The sequence below is a fragment of the Leptonychotes weddellii genome, chromosome 9 (genome assembly GCF_054177405.1).
Source record: "Leptonychotes weddellii isolate Sample4059 chromosome 9, ASM5417740v2, whole genome shotgun sequence".
In the NCBI taxonomy this organism is placed as follows: Eukaryota; Metazoa; Chordata; class Mammalia; order Carnivora; family Phocidae; genus Leptonychotes; species Leptonychotes weddellii.
Window position 1 is genome coordinate 12,881,945 of NC_138377.1, and position 20,281 is coordinate 12,902,225.

The 20,281-nt window shown below is 37.6% G+C and overlaps 1 protein-coding gene across 3 annotated transcripts in view; it reads right to left on the reverse strand.

Moving 5' to 3' along the window:
• TTC8 (tetratricopeptide repeat domain 8) overlaps positions 1–20,281 on the reverse strand; it is a 54,642-nt gene that overhangs the window by 11,955 nt on the left and 22,406 nt on the right. For 2 of the 3 annotated variants that reach the window (XM_081830079.1, XM_081830080.1), the window contains 4 exons: positions 19,540–19,584; positions 11,342–11,427; positions 7,043–7,130; positions 4,768–4,878 (listed from right to left, as the gene is read on the reverse strand). In XM_081830079.1, the coding sequence (XP_081686205.1) occupies positions 4,768–4,878; positions 7,043–7,130; positions 11,342–11,427; positions 19,540–19,584 (330 nt within the window). Of the gene's footprint in view, positions 1–4,767; positions 4,879–7,042; positions 7,131–11,341; positions 11,433–16,947; positions 17,021–19,539; positions 19,585–20,281 lie in introns of all 3 variants that reach the window. The other variant, XM_081830081.1, reaches the window with a different exon arrangement.

Genomic DNA, 20,281 nt, shown 5'->3' on the forward strand with positions numbered 1-20,281 from the left:
CTGCCGAGCAGGGAGCCCGATGCGGGACTCGATCCAGGGACTCCAGGATCATGACCTGAGCCGAAGGCAGTCGCTTAACCAACTGAGCCACCCAGGCGCCCCCAGCAACTTTTAAGCAATGTATAGATTGAGGAAATTAAAAGTAGTCTTTTGTCTGTCTCAGGTATGGCAAATATTTTCCCCGTTGGAAATTTTTATACTGTTTGTTTTGGTTTTATTTCTATTTGTTTTTATTGAAAATTTAACTTTATAGAACACTTATTTAACTCTATAGAAAATTTAACTTTTATCTTCTCAAATTCAGTCTTTTCTATTATGGCTTTCGACTTTCTATCACACTTAGAAAGGTCTTCCTATTCCAAGTTTATACAAATAATTCATCTGTGTCTTTTTTCTGGAACTTTCATGGTTTTAAATCTGTGAGTCATCTGGTAGTAATAGACTCTTTTAGTATAAGAAATCATTATTCCTCCAGCTCTATTTTTTTTAAATAATCTAATAATCCAATTGGTTAAATAGGCAGTCTTTAGAACATTGTAAATTGTCATATGTATGAACATACATAGACTCTATTTTGCTCCTTTAATCCATTCCTGCATCAGAATTGTTTAAATTATAGTAACTCTAGAATAAATTTTGTTAATGTAGATTTAAAAAATATTTTCAAATCTATAAATGTCACCTCAAGTATATAAATAACTATGGTATCATTTAAGTGATGTTGATAGTGGTTATTTTGGAACAAATTCACAAAACACTATAATTTAAGTTATTTAAAATAAAACTGCAAATAGCTTGAGGTGAATGTTGCAGTGGTTCTCAAACTCTGTTATATGTCAGAAACGCCTAGTGAGCTCAAACATACAAATAATTGCCTGAGTCCTGCCTTCCAGGATATCTGATTCAGTAGGCAGAGGACAGGCCACCCTTCTCAACCTTTCCTAAAGTTACTTGAACACACAGGAAACTTCAAGGACTACTAGAATAATCTCTTCTAGGGTAACATTTCTAATTTCAAATATCTTCAACAAAGAACAGTTCAGAGACCTGCCTTTTGAATGGATAAACAGAATTCCTCAAGAACAATTAAAACCACCACCAAATTTAGCAAGAATAAATCATTTTAAACAATAAGCAATGCACACTAGGCAGCACAACATGTTCGTTTTAAAACGGGAAAACACTGAAAAGATATAAGATCAAAATGAATGTGATAAATAAAAAAGAATATAAAGGAAGAGGCTCCCTCCAGGGAAGTCTGATGTACATACAAAAATCCCTAAGGCATATGTATTGTAGGCTGCAATGCTAAGGGATAAACTTTACTAAGTAACTCCAAATTTACTGTCACATAAAGAGAAAAGGAATACACTGGAAATCTGTCTTCGTATGGTAAACTTTGGCACAAGGGAAATTAGCAGTTAGATTCAAGGGGAAATACTGTGTCTCACTACTTTAAATTTGCACTTAGTCCTTGATCATGCTTTCTGTGGATGATAAATTGTTCCCACAACTTGGATGCTTTCTTCTCCACTTTGAGAGCCAACTCCAATTCTACTTTTCTCCCCAAACCTTCCCCTGTAGACTTCTAAAAGGATATGGTCCTTCAAGTCCTGGTCAGACCCTGAGAACGGAAGGATGAAGGGAGCTGTTAAGGGTCTACTCCCTGTCTCAGGCAGAGTGACTGTAACAGAAGGTTGGCAGGAATTCTTCCAACCAGCAACCATCAAAGATTCCATAGATGTCTAGCTCTTTCTGCCAGTGCTTTCTGCCTGAGAAGAAGGACTGAAATGGGCAGAAGGTGGAGCTTAAAGGTCAGAGAGCTCTGATCATATTGAGGCAGGCACTGCTCTGTATGAATACCACAGTTCTATTTCTTAAGCTTCTTGGTCAAAATTTTGTTCATATTCAATTTAAGGTCACACAAGGACAGATACAGAGATACAAATACAGTATTTTATTTTTATTGAATGATCAAAGCCTTCTGCTTCTGTGTTTATCAGAATTATATTTCAAGAGGGGAAACAGTATTTCTAGACAATTTAAAAATAAAATTTGATTTTCATTTTAAAAGGAATGCAAGTTCATGACAGAAAATCTGGAAAATACAGAAAGTATGAAAAAGAAAATAAAAGTTCATTCATATACTATTACCCAGATATAGCAACTATTAATATCTTCCACTCTTTTCCTAACAAAATAATTTTAAAATATTGTACCTAGAATTTCAAGGAATTTAAGAACAGAGATGCTTCTTGTCAGTATTGTACTGGAAGTCCTAAACAATAAGATTTTTTTATTAAGTGGCAAAATAACTGAGACGAAGAGATAAAACTGTGTTTGCAGATAATGACTATTTTATTTACTTAGAAAATCTAAGAGAATTTAAGGATAAGGTATTAAAACTTAAAAATTTGAGTATTAGGCCTATTTTCTTTTTTTTGAAGATTTTTAAAATTTATTTGAGAGAGAGCATGAGCAGGAGAGAAGGGCAGAGGGAGAGGAAAAGCAGACTCCCTGCTGAGCAGGGAGCCCAACATGGGGCTTGATCGCAGGACCCTGGGATCATGACCTGAGCCAAAGGCAGATGCTTAACTGACTGAGCCACCCAGGCACCCCAGTATTAGGCCTGTTTTCTAGTATCAAATGAACTTTAAAAAATTAATGTGGGGGCGCCTGGGTGGCTCAGTCAGTTAAGCGTCTGCCTTCGGCTCAGGTCATGATCCCAGGATCCTGGGAGCAAGCCCCGCATCAGGCTCCCTGCTTGGCGGGAAGCCTGCTTCTCCCTCTCCCACTCCCCCTGCTTATGTTCCCTCTCTCGCTGTGTCTCTCTCTGTCAAATAAGTAAATAAAATCTTAAAATAATAATAATAATAATAATAATAATAAATTAATGTATTTCTACTTACCAGAAATAGTCAAATAGAAAATACGATAGAAAAAAAGGATTCCATCCACAGTTAAACCTCGGGATGGATCTCTGCAGGAAAGAGTGTAACAGACCGAAAACTGCTATTCTTAGAAAGGCCTGCTTGTAAGGTTGGTCCCTGGCTGGCATCTGAGAAATTGGTGGGTTCCCTATATTGATATAAAACTTCCTGCTGGAGTGGGGGGGGGTGGGAGAGATGAGGTGGCTGGGTGATATACACTGGGGAGGGTATGTGCTATGGTGAGTGCAGTGAATTGTGTAAGACTGATGAATCACAGACCTGTACCCCTGAAACAAGTAATACATATATATGTTAATTAAAAAAGAAAAACTTCCCTCAAATGATAAGAGGGGCTCACACACCTAAACTTTTTGTGTGGTGCGAAAAGCTGATGTGGTGCCTGAATACCTGCTTTATGTCTCGGAGTCTGGGATTTGGGTACATGGTAGGCAGAAGGTGCCCATATGACCAACCCCTAGGAATCACCTTGAGTACCAAGTCTTTCATGAGCTTCCCTGATGGACAGTGCTTCACACATGTTGTCACAACTTGTTGGAAGAAGTCTAAAGTGTGTCCTGTGTGATTCCACTAGGGGACAACTCCTAGAAGCTTGTGTGCCTGATTTCCTCTGAACTTTGACCCATGTACCTTTGCCCTTTACGGAGTTTGCTTTATAGCCTTTTGGTATAAATCTTAGCTGTGAGGATGACTGAATGCTGAGTCCTGAGTCCTTCTAATCATTGAAACGCAGGGTGGTTTTGGGGACCCCCAATATAACATCTTCATGGAGATAATTATAAAATATTCACTGAAGAAGACCTAAATAAATGGAGAATTTTACCATGATGAAGAGTGGGAAGAAAGGCAGCCCTCCCACCCCCATCATTCATATATTCAATGCAATTCCAATCAATATGCCTGTAGGAATTGTTTTGATTTTTAATGGTTCATGATAAGTCAATCCTAAAATCAATATGGAAGAGCAAAGGGCCAAAAATAACCAGCTGTGAAGAAAAGTAGGCGGTAGAATTTGTCCAACTTGAGATCAGGAATTACTGTAAAGCTATAGTAATTAGGCAGTGGGAAGGGTACCTCAATGGGGCTCTCCATGGAATTTGACAACATGATTCTAAAATTTGTAAGAATAGGTAAAAGCCCAAAATAGACAAAACATTCTTGATAAAGAACCATACCAGGTAGTATGTGAGACTGTAGTAATTAAGATGGTATAATACTGGTACAAGGATAGACAAACAGACCAAAAGAATAGAAAGCCCCCAAAACATATTGACTATACATAGAAAAAAAAAAAAGTTGATATTTGACATTACAGACCTTGGGAGAAGGATCAATAGATGTGCTGGACAAATAGCTATCTTTTTTTTTTTAAGATTTTATTTATTTGAGAGAGAGAGATAGAGCACAAGCAGGGGGTGGGGTTGGGGAGAGGGAGAAGCAGGCTCCCCACTAAGCAGGGAGCCCGACACGGGGCTTGATCCCAGGACCCCAGGATCATGACCCGAGCTGAAGGCAGATGCTCAACTGACTGAGCCACCCAGGCACCCCAGACAAATAGCTATCTGTAGTGGGAAACTCATTTAAATCCCTATCTCATACCACGCTCCTTACTCTTCTGTATGTTTGAAATACATCATAATAAAAACTTAGTTTGACTAAATGCATACACTAAAATCTCTTACTCTGTTAGTAAACCACAGGCCAGTTATCATAATTTTACAAATTGTTCTCCTTGCTAGGATCCCAAGGGCCTATGAACTTACTTAAGTTGCATATAACCTCAATTTCACACCAACTTTTTGAATAATATAAGTCTTACCTCATAGATCCTGGCAATTCCACAAAGTAGGGTTACTTCTCCTGGAAACTTATCTAAGCCTTGTTTGAAAAGATTTAAAGCTGTCACTGGTTGATCCAATGAGATATAAACCTAAAACCAAGATACACTTCAATAAAAGTACTGGTTCTTAAAATAACAGTATTTGTTATGACAAGTTTGTAATTATTGCTTAGTAACAGACTATCTCCTAGATATGACAAGTAAAAAGTTTTCAGAAATGTGGATTAATTTTCAATAGTGATGTTAGTTTTATCTTCACATGTCATATATGAAGCATCCACTCATTTATTCCTTCAATAAACGCTCATTGTAGGCTTGCTATCGCCTTAGAGATTGAGCAGTAACTCAATAAGAAAGGAATGAGGGAAAATCTGTTTAGGATAGAACAGACGGGAGTATGTCTGTAAGCGGGCACAAAGAAACCAATTAGGAGATCGAAGTTGGAGACACAGGAGAAGGAGGGGAGGACCAACGAACAAGAAGGTCTGAGAAAGAGCAGCAGTGGAGAGCCCGTGGAGAAGCTGGTTTTGGAAAAGGTCCCTCGGAAATAGAGGAGGAACAGATTTGTGAGGAATGGGGCCAGGGGGTTGAGAAAGTTAGCACTTGATGGCTTCCACTTAATTAGCAATTAGAACATTAGCATAAATAAATCATATACTTCATGGGAATTTCTAAAATAGGGAATTACAGTTTTACGCATGGAAACATAAGATTATGACATTTTTTCTTCATGATCTTGGATCCTCTATTTCTTTTCAAATAGACTGTGCTTTGAAGAAGGCCCAAATGGATCCACAGAAAAACTGTTTATAGTGTTTGATGCTAAAGTATGAGATTAAAGGGAGAGGTATGGATGAAAATATTTCAACTTTTACTTTATACACCATTGAACTGCTTTTTAAAATACAACAAAATATATCAAGTAATATAAAACATTTAATTTTTAAAAAATTAATCCAATATTTTCAGAAATAATACTGTTCCTCAATCAGATTGATCTCTATTTCATAGCAATTATTCTTTCATATATTAAAGAAAATAAGCAAATTTTACTTTGAGACAGTCATGTAGGCAATAATAGGTTTAAGAAAATCAATTTATGGAAAAATATGTCAAACCATGTATTCAACAAAATAGTTAAAAAGCACATTTTTTTAAAACACCTGGCGATTATCAGTTAAGAAGATGACAGCCAAATAGTGTGACCTGAGTTTTAATTTCAAGGTATCTGAAAAGTTTAAAAGTCTACTGTGATGCTTAGAAACTTCTTTAAGAATTTTAGATTTTATATATAATGTACAGAAGATGGAAAACTACGGTAAACAGATCAAGATTATTTAGCACCGTAAGTTTATAGAGTGTAACTTTCACTTTGTTTCTTTTTTAGTGTGCAAATTCTTAATAAAGCCATATTTAGGAAGTAGTGGCATTTCCGTTTATAGCTCTTCTTTTCAACCCCCTTTCGCACACTTTTTAATTTTAAAAAATTAGTCAAGATACAGCAATATGATGTCCTAACCAGCACTTCATCAGATGCTTCAAGTAGCCCTGGCGAGGGCCAAGAAGTAACTTTTTCTGAAAATTCTGGTGGCCCTTCACTTCCGCTGTGGTTGTGGGGGGCAGTATGGGACAGTGAGGAGGAAGACCTGCGTTGGAGTGCTGGCTCTGAACAGCCAAGTGACCCTGAAAATCCTACTTAGCCTCTTTAAATCTCCACTGTCCTAAGAGTACAAAGGAAATGTAACAAATCTACCTTGCGGGGGGTGGCTATGAGGCTTAAATTCACCTGTGGGTAGAACAGACCGGATATAATACCTTCTCCTGAATAGGTGTTCAGTCAAGGGGAAATACTGTCTTTGTTATTATGGCAGAGCCAAGAAGCCAAGGACCTACATAAAAACAACTCCGGTTCTCTGCAGTCTGCTTAGGTGGGAGACAGGCATGCTGTAGAAAAGAAGGCCTCTCTGGGGCCCGTTACCCACGGGGATGGTAATAAGCCCGTGGCAGTTTCTTCTGCTCTAATGGGCAATCTTTCAAAGGGGTTTTCTTCTTTTTCGTGGCAATCAATTTCTCCTGAGACAGTTACCCTCCATATGTTCTCACTTTTCCACTCGCTATAAAGAAAAATAAGTCTGAGCACATTAACTTGCCAACTATTCCTGAAGAAACTGGCAACTCTCCGTATATATTGGCCAGAATTTGAACATTTATTTTGAGAAGACAGATTTCACTCCAGGCAAGAATACTTACTTACTTTTGCCAAGTAGAGAAATGTATCTACCATTTCCTGCTGCTTCAGGGCTGATTTAAACTGTTTTTCTGCTTCACGATACATTCCTAACCTAAGAACAGCCATTTTAAAAATGAGACATTCAACTTAAAAATAAATACTACAGCACTTATTCACACACTGGGGATATGAATAGAGACAAATCACATTTCTATCTCTAAGAGTAAGCATGTACTAAAGAAGCTAATGTCATACACACATAGAAATTATCAGCATCATGTTGATCTAGTTGAGCACAAAGTTGCCTATTTCCCATGTTCACTGTCCATGTAACCCTCCAGTGGTGTGTCACAAGTCTGTCTGCAGCCTGGACACAGCAGGACTAACAGAGCTGCCATCGAGCCAGGGCACATCAGTTTACCACCCAAAGAGCTTATCATCAGCTGGACATACAACAGGTGACCTGAGTAAACGCTCTGGGTCTCCATTTTATTGGAAGAACTTAGGGATGGCATTTCTCTGAAAACATCATCTACTCTGAGACCAAGGCCCATTTTTTTTTTTTTAACATTTTATTTATTTGACAGAGAGAGAGAGACAGCGAGAGAGGGAACACAAGCAGGGGAGAGAGGGAGAGGGAGAAGCAGGCTTCCCGCTGAGCAGGGAGCCCGATGCGGGACTCGATCCCAGGACCCTGAGATCATGACCTGAGCCGAAGGCAGACGCTTAACGACTGAGCCACCCAGGCGCCCCAACAAAGGCCCATTTTTAAAGCCCTTTTTAAACAGTTTTGATGTAAGTAGTAATTGCTTCTTGGGTGATATAGTTTTACCATTTTATGATTCTAGAAACATTTTCTTTTCTTTTATCTTCGTACCTGATACAGACTGTCCCAGTCTACAGATTTGAGAGTTGTTCCTTGCCTAACTACAACTGTCCTGATATCAGCCCCATTTCTTCTGCCCAGGGACCATTTTATTACTACTGATTCAATCATTAGAGCATTAAAGCTCAGTCAGTCATTAAAGCACACTTCAGCCTGTTCTAGATCTGTCGGGTTTTCTCCTAACTACTCATCCCTAGCCAGCTAAGAGCTGCTTAGGCACTTGATGATGCTTTCATTTTGCGAAATGAGTATTTCACAGGATGTTCCACTGTGCTACTTTCATTCGGAGCCTTGACAGAAGAACTCGGACCTTCTAGCTGGTTGTCTAAGCCTCGAGCACTGGTGTGGCGACACCCGAGCAGCTGTAGGGAGATGTAGGATTAATGGGGTTAAAAGGGACCCCCCAAACTACCCTAAAGTTAGAATGTGTGAAATGGCAGAAGCCCCCCCCCCCAAAGCTCCCACAACTTTTACCAGGAGTATTCACAAAATGTTATCAAAGAACTCTCAAGTTCTGAAAAACAGCATAGTTCTATATAAAGCTTCAACTGAGCATTCAAATCTTAAGCATGTGGCTGAAGTTCAGCCACACTTAATTATCCATGAGAGTCTGTGTATTTTTATCTACTATGATGTCTCTTCCCAAAAATGATTTAAAAGGGATTACAATATAATCCTATAAGATACATATAAAACAATAATATGAAAACAAATAGATTTTTTTAAACAATGGTGATGGAAAGATAAACAAATTAAAAAAACAAAAAAGAGCAATCAAAGCCATTTAGCTACCCTGGAAACCAAAGGAAGGAAGGATGGGTCATACATTTTTTTATTACTGCATCCTCAAGAGATAACTTCTTCTAATACTATCAAAAAGGAATAACCACATGGGTTCTTCTGCAAAGGAATTAAGTGGGCCACGTACAAAGAAAGTCTAGGAATAAGGAAAATATCAGTCAAGTTCATGAATACAAGCCAATATCAGAGAGTCAAAGTCCCAAGATAACCCCACCGACTGCCAACTTTTTCTCTCCAATTTAATTCAGTAAATATTGTCAAGCACCAACGCATGCACATTTCATGACGCAAAAATGAAGATCACAAACATGTCCTAAAGGCACCAATAAGAATGGAACAAAACATGTTCACAAATAAATGGAAACATATTATGGCTAATAAAAAAAAAAAAAAGTGCTTTCAGAGCACAGAGGAGGAGTGAACCAAGATAGTTTCAGGGAGGAAGTGACAGGCAAGATTTTGAGAGCTAGACAGGGTGGGGTGGGGGGTGTACATCTCAGATGGAAGCAAACTATCTGCACAGACACACAGCAGAGTGCACAGCATGGGAGGGGAATGCTGAGTTGTTTGGTTTAACTGGAAAGAAGGACACAATAAGTAATGGGAGAAGGGAGTGAGAGGGGCAAGCATGGACTGGGACAAGATCAGACATGCCACACTTAAAATGCAGACTTTATCCTAGAGGTAGTGGAGATTAGTCAAAGAATTCAACAGGAGCTGTTTTTTCATAACAGTTATTCTGATGGTAGTATATAAGAAGGATTTGGGAGGGGGGCAGAGAACCCAGATAAGAAGCTAATGGAACAATTCAAAAAAACCGAAAGTCAGAATTCAGGCATTGGAGTGGGAATGGGGCAGTAGGGAGCTACTGTAGACAAAGAACTGGCAGGATTTACCAGTCAGGGGCAAGAGACACAAGTCAATTGGGGCTCCATCCTTGACCTCTCCAGTCCAAGTTAGGAGCTCTTTCTCTGAGCTTCCTGCACTTGCTTCTATCACAGTGGGAGCCATGCTTATGATGGTTTACTGTCCTCTCTCCCCCATTGGACTGTAAACCATATGAAGGAAGGACTATCTAATAAATATTTGTAACCCCTGTGCCTGGCTCGTTAAATAGTTTAGTGAGTCAGTGAATGCAGGAGTGCTGAGCACATACTAAAGATGAGAGGCTATTAAGGGACAGAGGAGAACAGTGATTAATATGGCAAGGTACATTCATTTAAATGCCATCTTATACAGATGGCAAAAGGAATCCAAATTATGCTTTTCTTTAATTATTAAAGATTTCTTAAGATTTGTTTAGAAGCTCAGATTTCAAGCTTGCCTTCAGAAATTATATTCATAAAAGTTTAATGGTATAATGCTATAAAATTACCTTTTAGTAGAAACTACTTCCTCAGCCTAACAGAAAAAACACTTAAGTTCTATGTAAAATATCTAAGTGGAAAGTAGTCTTAATTTCAACCAAAAAAGAATAAGCATCCTTTTCATTCCATTTATATATTTCCTTTTCCTCACAGTGTTTGATAAGTAAAGTTCATAAGTACTAAAGGATGCTGACAGTAACTGGTCTACCTTGTTTTGAATACTAAAAGATGTATTTATATTTATAAAATACAATTGCCCGTTTGTCTCTATTTTTCAAATGCTCCAAATGCATTTCAATACCAGGCAACACGTTTTAGATCTCATTTACTAGTTGCTGTATAATATTCATAAAATTAATTACAACTTTTCTGACCTCTCAATTAATTTGCTTAAAAATGTGTTTAAGGGCGCCTGGGTGGCTCAGTCAGTTAGGCATCTGACTCTTGATTTCAGCTCAGGTCATGGTCTCAGGGTCATGAGATCGAGCCCTGTGTGGGGCTCCATGCTCAGTGGGAAATCTACTTGAAGAGTCTCACCCTCTGCCCCACCCCTGCTTGCGTGTGCACTCTCCCTACCTCCAAAAAAATGTGTTTAAACATTAAGTGAATTAATATAAGAATATTCAGATCCTAGAGAAACACTAGAATTGTGCAAGTAGTAAGATAACTGGCATCAGAAAGCTAAGCTCAAATTCTTGTTCTGCCACTTACAGGCTGTGTGACTTTGGACTAGTCACTTTATCTTTCTGAGGCTCAATTTTTATCATCTGGACAAAGAGCTAATGATAATAGCAACTACCTCCAGGTGCTATGAGATTTAAGTGAGACAATGTAACATGTGGACAAGGAAGCTCTCAGCTGGGAAGCACTTTACGGATGGGAGGCATCAGGGGACATAAAAAGACTTGAGAGCTGGAGAAGGGGAATGGGAGTCAACAGACTCAGATCCAACAGGTCCGTTACTAACTAGTCTTTCACTAAGTAGTTCCTGATGCAAATCCCAGGCTCTCTCTGGCCTCAGCTTCCTCATCTGAAAAGGGGTGTTGGATCTGATGGTCTCAGAGTTTCCTATGCCCAGCACTACCATTTTATTATTCCAAAGGTATCAGTTCTTAGTGCTACCATGTTTAAATGCTTTCTCACCTAAGTCAAAGACATAGTTCTCATTTCTTCCCAAGGAAATCGACCCAGAAAAAAAGTAACGATCAGGGTTGAGACTCTAAAATATGCCACCATGTCTAAGCCCTTCACAAATACTCAAAATTTTACCTGTAGTAACATTTTCCAATCTGCACTTTCCACCACCAGTCCTTGTACTGAGAGTGCTCTGTGGAAAGGGCAGCCAAGTCCAAAGCCTTTCAAAACAATTCATTTTGGATTAGGATTTTCTTTTCGAACAATGAACAGAAACAATAAATAATGAAATAAACCGTATAATTAGCATCAATCAAAACATGCATTAGAAATCAGACAGAAACTCAAGTTGCTCATGTTTCCAGATGGCTCCACCAATTTTCCCTAAATAATCAGTTCCAGACCGGAGGGCTGGCAGCAGATGAATAGTAAAAACGGATCAAAGAAAAGCAGATGTACAATATATTAGAATACAATTTTAATATACAAGGCACAAAATGGATATTAAAAAATCCCCTAAGTTGTATGCTCTCCCCACCCTTTATCTACCGTCCAATGATTCAAAGTGCCTCTAAACTCAGTGGCAGCCAAGCCTTTGGTGTGTCAGCCAGGAACAACTGCAGGCCCCACTTGAAGACAGATGTAGAGAAATAGAGAAAGAGCAAGTAAGCAGAGAGAAGGAGGTCTAGAGAACAGGATCATGAAGCGTCAAAAGAGCAAAGGGACTTGGATATCCATTGTCTTCCACCACCACTATTCTATCATTCTGACCCCAGCTCACATCTAGTGATGCTGAGGGTCAGACTCACCTTTGCTGCAGACTGAAAAAGATCTTCTGAGCTGCTTTCTTATTTTACATATGTTTATCCCTTTCTCTCTAATGTCTTCTAGGCTGTTCTTTCTAGTGTTTATTCGAGATCAGACATGAGATGACTAAATAGGAATTAGGATTTTATACAGAAGAAGTGGAAACCTTTTGGACAAAAAGGAAAGCAATCCATCTTTACACAAATTTGAAGCTCAGGTGAAGATCTGGTGAATAAAAACTCGGGTTATTAGTTAAAAGAGAATTCTCATGTTTTATTATATTTATTCTTTCTCTCAAGGTTAGAAAGCTCTTATTTTTTAGCCAATGTTAGTATAACCATGATATTCAATAGTTAAAGTAACTCTCAGATTTCAGTTCTATTAGCTCAGAATATATCCCATATTACTGTCCATGTCTTAATATGAACTCTTTCCTGAAATGCAAGCCAGATGAGTTCCTTCGATCTCCTACCGCAGAATTAATAACTTTTCCTTGTGTTTCCCCATCTCTTCTTGCTCCAGGGGAGACTTCTAAATATGCAAACTCCTTATAAAGATGTGATGTCACCACCCTGATGTTCTAATGGACCTGAAAAAATCAACACCTCTATTTGAAAGCTATGGGAATTAAAAACAAGCCACACACTACTTTCATATGCTTATTTTCCTTTTTCCCCAAGCCAGAAATAAAAGTGGAAGCAAAAAAATGCGGGGAAAAAGTATAACTTTCATTAGCATTATCTCTGAAAATACTGGAAAACCATATTTTCGAACAGCTCAATTCAGGACTGCATTGTAAATATCTGAACATATTAATTTTAAATTAATATTTATAAAGAACTCTTCCAGCAGATAGATCATATTCACTCTCCTATTTAATATAACAGACCTTCTAGTTTTCAGAAAAATATGTCACTCTAAATTTGTCACATATTCTAATTGCCCAAGGTTAGATTTAGCACTTATTACAGGCTGCCGATTTTGCTTATGGTCCTAAAACAAGTCTTCCTACGTAAGACGCTATGTTTGTGCTGAACTGATTAAGGAAATTACCATGAATTGTTGATATAGAATAAAAATTGTAAAAAAAAATATACATTTTAGTGATCATTCATCATATGAACACTGAGGATTCACTAGACAAAACTATTTGTGACCATTTCAAATGGGCCTTAAGTTCCCTGAGGACAGGCACCCCTTCTTACACATCTCTGTTGTTCTGATATGTATCTATGCTGTTAAGAGGCACTTAGGAATGATGTGTTGATTGAATTAATTCTACTCCTTATTTCTGACTTATATTGAAAATAACTTAAGAGCCAAACAAAACTGTCATAGTAATAAGATTCATAATGAAAAGCTATTAACATTTTAAAATGTTAAAGTAATGACAGATGTATATTTCTTTAAAGTCTTTTCCAATGTTTAAAAATAAATGACTACATAATATTTAAGAATCTTTGAATGATTTAATCAATCTAATATCTAGATATTAATGAAGGCCTAGAATGTCATATAAAAGCCATAAGTTTATAAAAGTCCATAAGGAGAGGGGACCTTGGCAGATCTAGACTACATAATGTTTGTGAATACACCCAACCAAGTGTCCCAGTGTATTTCTAAGTATCAGTGCTCCCACCACTAATATTTTTTAAAAACCAGCCATCCTTTAGCTGTTGTTATAGCTGCAACAACTTTAGGATGATTAAGGAGCATATGGAAATGAAGATCCCAGAATCAGCCCACATGCCACTTCAATTTTGCCAGTATTGCCAATATCACCCCAAAAGGCACAAGTGAGGAGGGAAGAGAGTTAATAAGAACTCAAAGGCAGAAGTACAGTTTTCCATAAATTAACTTTACTTATCACTTCAGAATATTCTCTCTAGTTACCTACAGTATCCTCCAGATTTGTCTGTAGACAAATACAGAATCACCACCCCACATGGCACTTAGTTTTGTTAATATTGCCCACACAAATGGAAAAAGCATTAGGAATGGAAAGACAGAAGTATAGTTTTCCATGGAAGATCAATTTCATTCTTAACATTTAAGTACGACTTCACAGTACCCTCCCTATTTGTCAATAATATTCTCTGTATCTGTGTGAAATAGTTTATTGAAAAAGAAACTTGGAGGCCACCCAAAGTAACTAATACAAAAGTACCTCTGATTTCTTCAACATGTTAAAAAGACAATTTCTCTTTTCTTTTTCCAGCTACAGTTGTAAAACATAGTTTGGAAAAAAAGGTATAAAAAATGCACAAATGCATGCTTTCTGCTCATTACCCAAATCCTTCTTCCATTGAGAAAATAACATTTGTGGTAAAAATCTAAAATGACATCTTAATGGAACAAGCTGATCCGTACCAGAACTTTAATGTGATGAGCCCATAAAAGAGTAAAAAAACAGATACAGGGCATCTGTCCTACTCGATACTGCTCACATCCATCACAGCACCAATACACAGGCGCTCAATAATTCCTTGTTTAAAGAATAAGCCAATCAATAAATTAATAAAAGGAAAACAGAGGAATGAACACTTTGTGCTTTTTCCTAAATAAAAACAAAAATTGCTTAATTTCATGTTCTATAAAATATGTGTAAGCAGATGAAAACAACAAGAAGCATACAATTACAAGCATTTAAATTTATCACTGCTCCTAATCCATAGCTAAACTTATAAATGAAAAGTTGCTATAACATTATTGAGAATTTTGGGGAAAAATGGATAAAATTTTGGTAAAATTGGATAATTTCCATTAGTGCCATGAAGAATAGCTTTTTTATTTACTGTTGTAATGTAAGCTGTTGGCAGGATGTAGGCATTTAACAAATATTTGTAGAATTAATAGATGTCAACCCTGTAATACTTTTATTTCCATTTGTTGGTAATACCTTCTAGTACATGTGATAATTCAATTTTTTTTTTTTTTTTTTAAAGATCCATCCATTTGACAGAGAGACACAGCGAGAGAGGGAACACAAGCAGGGGGAGTGGGAGAGGGAGAAGCAGGCTTCCCGCCGAGCAGGGAGCCCGATGCGGGGCTCGATCCCCGGACCCCGGGATCATGACCCGAGCCGAAGGCAGACGCCTAACGACTGAACCACCCAGGCGCCCCGATAATTCAATTTAACGTACGTGCTAAAGGGTATACTTTGTTGGCTTAACATTATAAACACTTTTCTGTTTCTGCCTAATTTTTATAATTATGATTTTTAATGGCTGCATAAAAGCCCGGCATGCAGCGTATTATAATTTACTAAGCTCGTGTTCTGTCATTGAACATATAGGTTATCGTCCAGTTTGTTTTGCTACTATGACCAATGCTACAGTGAACATCTTTGCAAATATAGCACTTCTTTGTGAAATTTCTTGAGAAGGGAAATTACAGAAACAAATGGAATAAGTATGTTTATAGCTATCTGTTTTATATTATCATACTCTTTTCCAAAATATTATACCATTTAAAATATCATCTAAAATATATCAGTATAACAATTACTCTACTCTCTCCCGGCATTCTCCCTAAATTTCATAAATGCAAAATTGCAAGTCCAAAATTTCTTTCATTTACATTTTTCTGTTAGAAAGTGCATCTCTAATGTGCTTGTTTACTGGCATTTTCTCTAGTGTAAATTTTCTGTTACCGGATCATTTCCATTTCCATAAAACATTTCCTGACAAAGTCAGATAAGCTTTTTCCTATTTAACAAACACTAACGTTTTTAAATCGTGCTCATGTACATAATTCACCCTTCCGTTGTCCTTCTATGTTTCGTTTTGTTTTGTTTCTGTTCACCGTGCAGAGATATATATGAATCAATAAGTCTTTATCCTTTGTGATTGCTTTATAAATGCAACCAAATCTGTGAACTATTCTATTGCTTACTGGTTTAATTTTTTTAAAAATTCTTCACTAATCAAATGTCTTTAAGAAAGTCTTTAAACAAATCTTCTCAACAGTGTTGTTTAATGAAGCATAAGGATCTATTTCAAGAAGAGTCAAAAATTGCAAACAATGTTGCCTGGTTTTGGAGTATTAAGGAGTCTTTCACTGTTCCTAAGAATAAAAATATAAAATTTGTAGGTGGGGACTTTAGCTCTCAAACAGAATTTTGTATCACTTCCTTGCTACTGAGATCTATTTGACAATCATTTTTGCTGTGCCTTTTCTCTTAATTTGTGGACTTCCTCCATTAAGCCAGGAGACACACTCCCTCCTATTCATTTGTTACACACAGCTCTGGCCTTCAAGTCCTGTTCATGCTCCCAGCTCTATTTTCCTACATTAGAAGGCCTAGCATTCCAGCCTTCTATTAATCATTGCCTTTCAAACCATATTCTTCAGCAGTAGTTCCCAATCCTGGCTGAAAACTCACATTGCCTGTGGAGCTTTTATTAACAACAGATTTACCAGACATACCCATGGGGATTCTGATTCAGGAAGTCAAGCACGGATCCAGAAATCCATTATTTTAAAATTCACCAGGTGATGCAGAAACAGTAGGATTTAGGAACTACTCAAGAGCCCTAGGCTTTGAGGGGCTGAAGCTCACGTGGTGGAGGAGTAAGGAGGAGTCCTGGTGGGTGTGTTCTTGGTCTGCTACTTCTGCTTAAATTCAAGCAGCCCTGCTTTTGTCTGTTTTATACAGCAGGGTCTGCATGAGATGTCATTTGAAGAGAAAGGTTGTGCTGCTTAAAGAAAAAATTTGAAAGTCACTGCTCTATTTGTTTAACGTTTTCAAATTTTAAGATTTTAAGATGTTCACATATTTTTTTCAATCAATGAATATGAAGAACAGTGAAAGCATTCTAAAATACTCACATAATACGTAAAGGTTAAAGTCTGTTAGACTCTTTAGAGTCCTTAGAATCCTTAGAATCTTTAGTATATAAGTTCAGTTAGTGCAGAGAATAAATCCTATTTTATTTCAATGTGGTTCCTATTCCTCAACACCATTATATCAATGCCACGATGTAGAGCGACATCCTCAAGATGAATCTATTGATAAAGACACCATCACCATGATCTATAAACAGTGTACAATCTGTCTACTTTCTGAACCCATTGTCTGCAACTCCTCCCCTCACAGACCTCACTCCAGCCACCCTGGCCTCCTTACTGTTTCTTGAGCAATCCAAGCGTGCCTCCACTCAGGGCCTTTGCAGTTAAAGTTCTCTCTGACTTACATATTCTTCCTACACGAGACTGTAGGGTCCGCCCCCCTTTGTTAGGTCTCTGTTTAAGTGTCTTTTCGGAGTGGATTTCACTGACCACCTTCCACCCCATCCAAAATAGCATCTTCCCCTGTAGAACTGTCCAATCCCCTGCCTGGTTTCCTGCTCTGTTGCTCTCATAGTACTTATTATCCCATGACCCGTGATGTGTTTCTAAATTTGCTAGTTGTCTCTATTCCTTGCACAACCAGGATATGATCTCCAAAAGGGCAGATTTTGTCTGCCTGCTTCACTCTGTGATCTCAAGGCCTTAGAACAGTGGCTGGCACACTGTCTTGGCTCAGACATTTTTAGATGAAAGAATACATGTCTCTTCAATAAATGAATTAATCCTCAAAAAGTCAAGATACATGAAGAGGGCACATTCTGCATGGAGCACTGGGTGTTATATGCAAACAATGAATCATGGAACACTACATCAAAAACTAATGATGTAATGTATGGTGATTAACATAACATAATAAAAAAAAGTCAAGATACAGCTTTATGCTATGTAGAGATTGACTCCTTTATTTGGATGTTTCTTTATAAGGACAGTTTAACTATATGATTTTACATGTCACATTGAAAGCCTCTGCCCACCTTTATATTAAGTGAAAATGGCCTAAACCCACTTACTTACAGAAATAGGCATGATTTCTGCTCCAACCTGGGTTTCCTCTCTTCCCTACATGGCCACATGCACTAGCACTTCGTGACAGACAACTTCCACATTGTGTGTATGGGGTGCAGGCTCTCACCAACAGTTAGTACCACATCTTCCAAGACGTGCAGTGGTATTTCCACTTGGATAGTCTGTCACAATTTCAAACTCAAAATGCCTTCAAGTGAATTACCCAGCTTCCTTAGAAACTGACTACTTCCTTCCTTAATTATCCCATTTCTGTTAGTAAAACAATCCTTCTCGTAGCACCTTTAGGAGGCAGATTTGATGTGTGTCTTTCCTCTGTCCTCCACATCTAATCTATCATCATGTTCCACCACTTCGTTCTTTAAAATGTCTCTTTGGGGGCGCCTGGGTGGCTCAGATGGTTAAGCATCTGCCTTCGGCTCAGGTCATGCCCGGGGTCCTGGGATCGAGCACCACATCAGGCTCCTGGCTCAGCGGGGAGCCTGCTTCTCCTTCTCCCTCTGCCTCTCTCCCTGCTCATGCTCTCTCTCCTGTATCTCTGTGTCTCAAATGAATGAATAAAATCTTTAAAAAATAAATAAATAAATAAATAAAAATAAAATGTCTCTTTGATGCTCCCATTTCTTAGTAGATGGACAATTTATTTCTCACTTCATACCTTGCTCATGTTTTTACACTTTTTTACATTTATTTTCCCTCCTTCCCCCAAAAAATCTGACTGACTTTGTGGCTCTTTACTAATATCACCCCTTTGGGTTTTTTTCCCTTTGCTACCTGTTGACAATTTCACAGCTTGGCAATTGCCGCTTTGTTTCATTATGCCAATTTTATTTTCTCAGCTAGATTGCATGGCTTATAGAGTCAGGAAAAAAAAATATTTTTATTAGTTGTCCTAGCACATAGCACAGTGGTTGACACATAGAAAACACAACTGAGGAAAACGTTTTTATTTTCCTGAATATTTAACATATGGTTATAAAGCTTTTTCCCTAAACTAATAAGAAAATGAGGAAAAATACTATCATCAGACACTGCGGAATTAACTACGTTCAATTTGACAGAATTTGTGAGGTAACTGGTCATTTGCATATTGCATGTAAAAAGTGAAACAAATGAAGTCATATGCATATACCCAAGAAGCTACCAAAATGATTGAATATTACTGAAGCTGGGTGATGGGTGATACTGGCACTTTATATCATTCTCTCTACTTGTGTGTGTTTGAATTTTTCTATCATAAAATGTTGAAGGAGGGGGAAGGGGTGCATTACAAAGAAACCAGAAATACTCATATGAGTAAACCTATAATAATACACTATATGGACTACAGGAAAGCAATGGATCAACAGTGCCAACTATTAGGATGAAAAATAACCTGTAGCACAAGCACATTATGCAATATTCTCAATTATCTGTATCTTGCTCTTCAATGGATATCTACATACTCTATGGACCAGGCACAGTCCTTACCACTTCTATATTTATAACAAATTTTCCTATTGAAACTGACAGTGGGTTTGAAAGTATTAGTAATGCTCCAATTTTTAATAATTCCCTCTGTTTATAAGGTAAGAAATAGAACATTTCAGAATCAAAATCCCCAAAGTCAGGAAAATCACAACAAGAGAAAATAGCATGAATTCAAAACTTACAGTCTTAACATCATTTTCATGATGAAAGATATATTCAAACAAAGCCTATGAAGAAAAAAAAATGCCAAAAATACATTAGATTTTATTTTAACAAAAGCACTCTATTGTTATATCAAAACTGAGAGACCATTTTGACAGCAGCTGGGTTGAACCAAAATAAGAAGGTACTTTCAAAGTACCTTTATAAGTAAATGGTCTATCCATTATCTGTTACAATCACCATTTTAAAATACAGCAATTTATACCTGATTCCTGTTTTTATAGAATACAAACTGGAAAACTCAAAGAACTAGACAGTGTTTTTCATATTACACGTACTATTTTACTAGAAAGAGACAAATGAAAAGACCAACTTTGGAATGATCCTAAAACAGATTCAGCCCATTCTTTCACACACGCTACATATATGATACAGTGATTATGATATGGATGATGACACGTTAGACATGGGGAAAATCTGGAAGTTCCTTTTGAAACAAAGTAGAGCTTAAGTGTAAAATGGGAGGTGTAGATGACTTCACTCAACTCATCTGGATAAATAAGCATTTCCTGAACTACCCCTTGGTGGTATCACGTTTGTCCGTAAAGTCATTACTGAACACTTGCAAAGAGGCTAGCGTATCAGGGCTATTACCAGAGAAGGCTTAAGAGGCAACCAAAGAAAGAAAGAAAGAAATCAGGACAAGGCCCTTCTTTTAAAAACTATACTACACCTCCACTTGTTGTGTTATAAAGAAGAAAA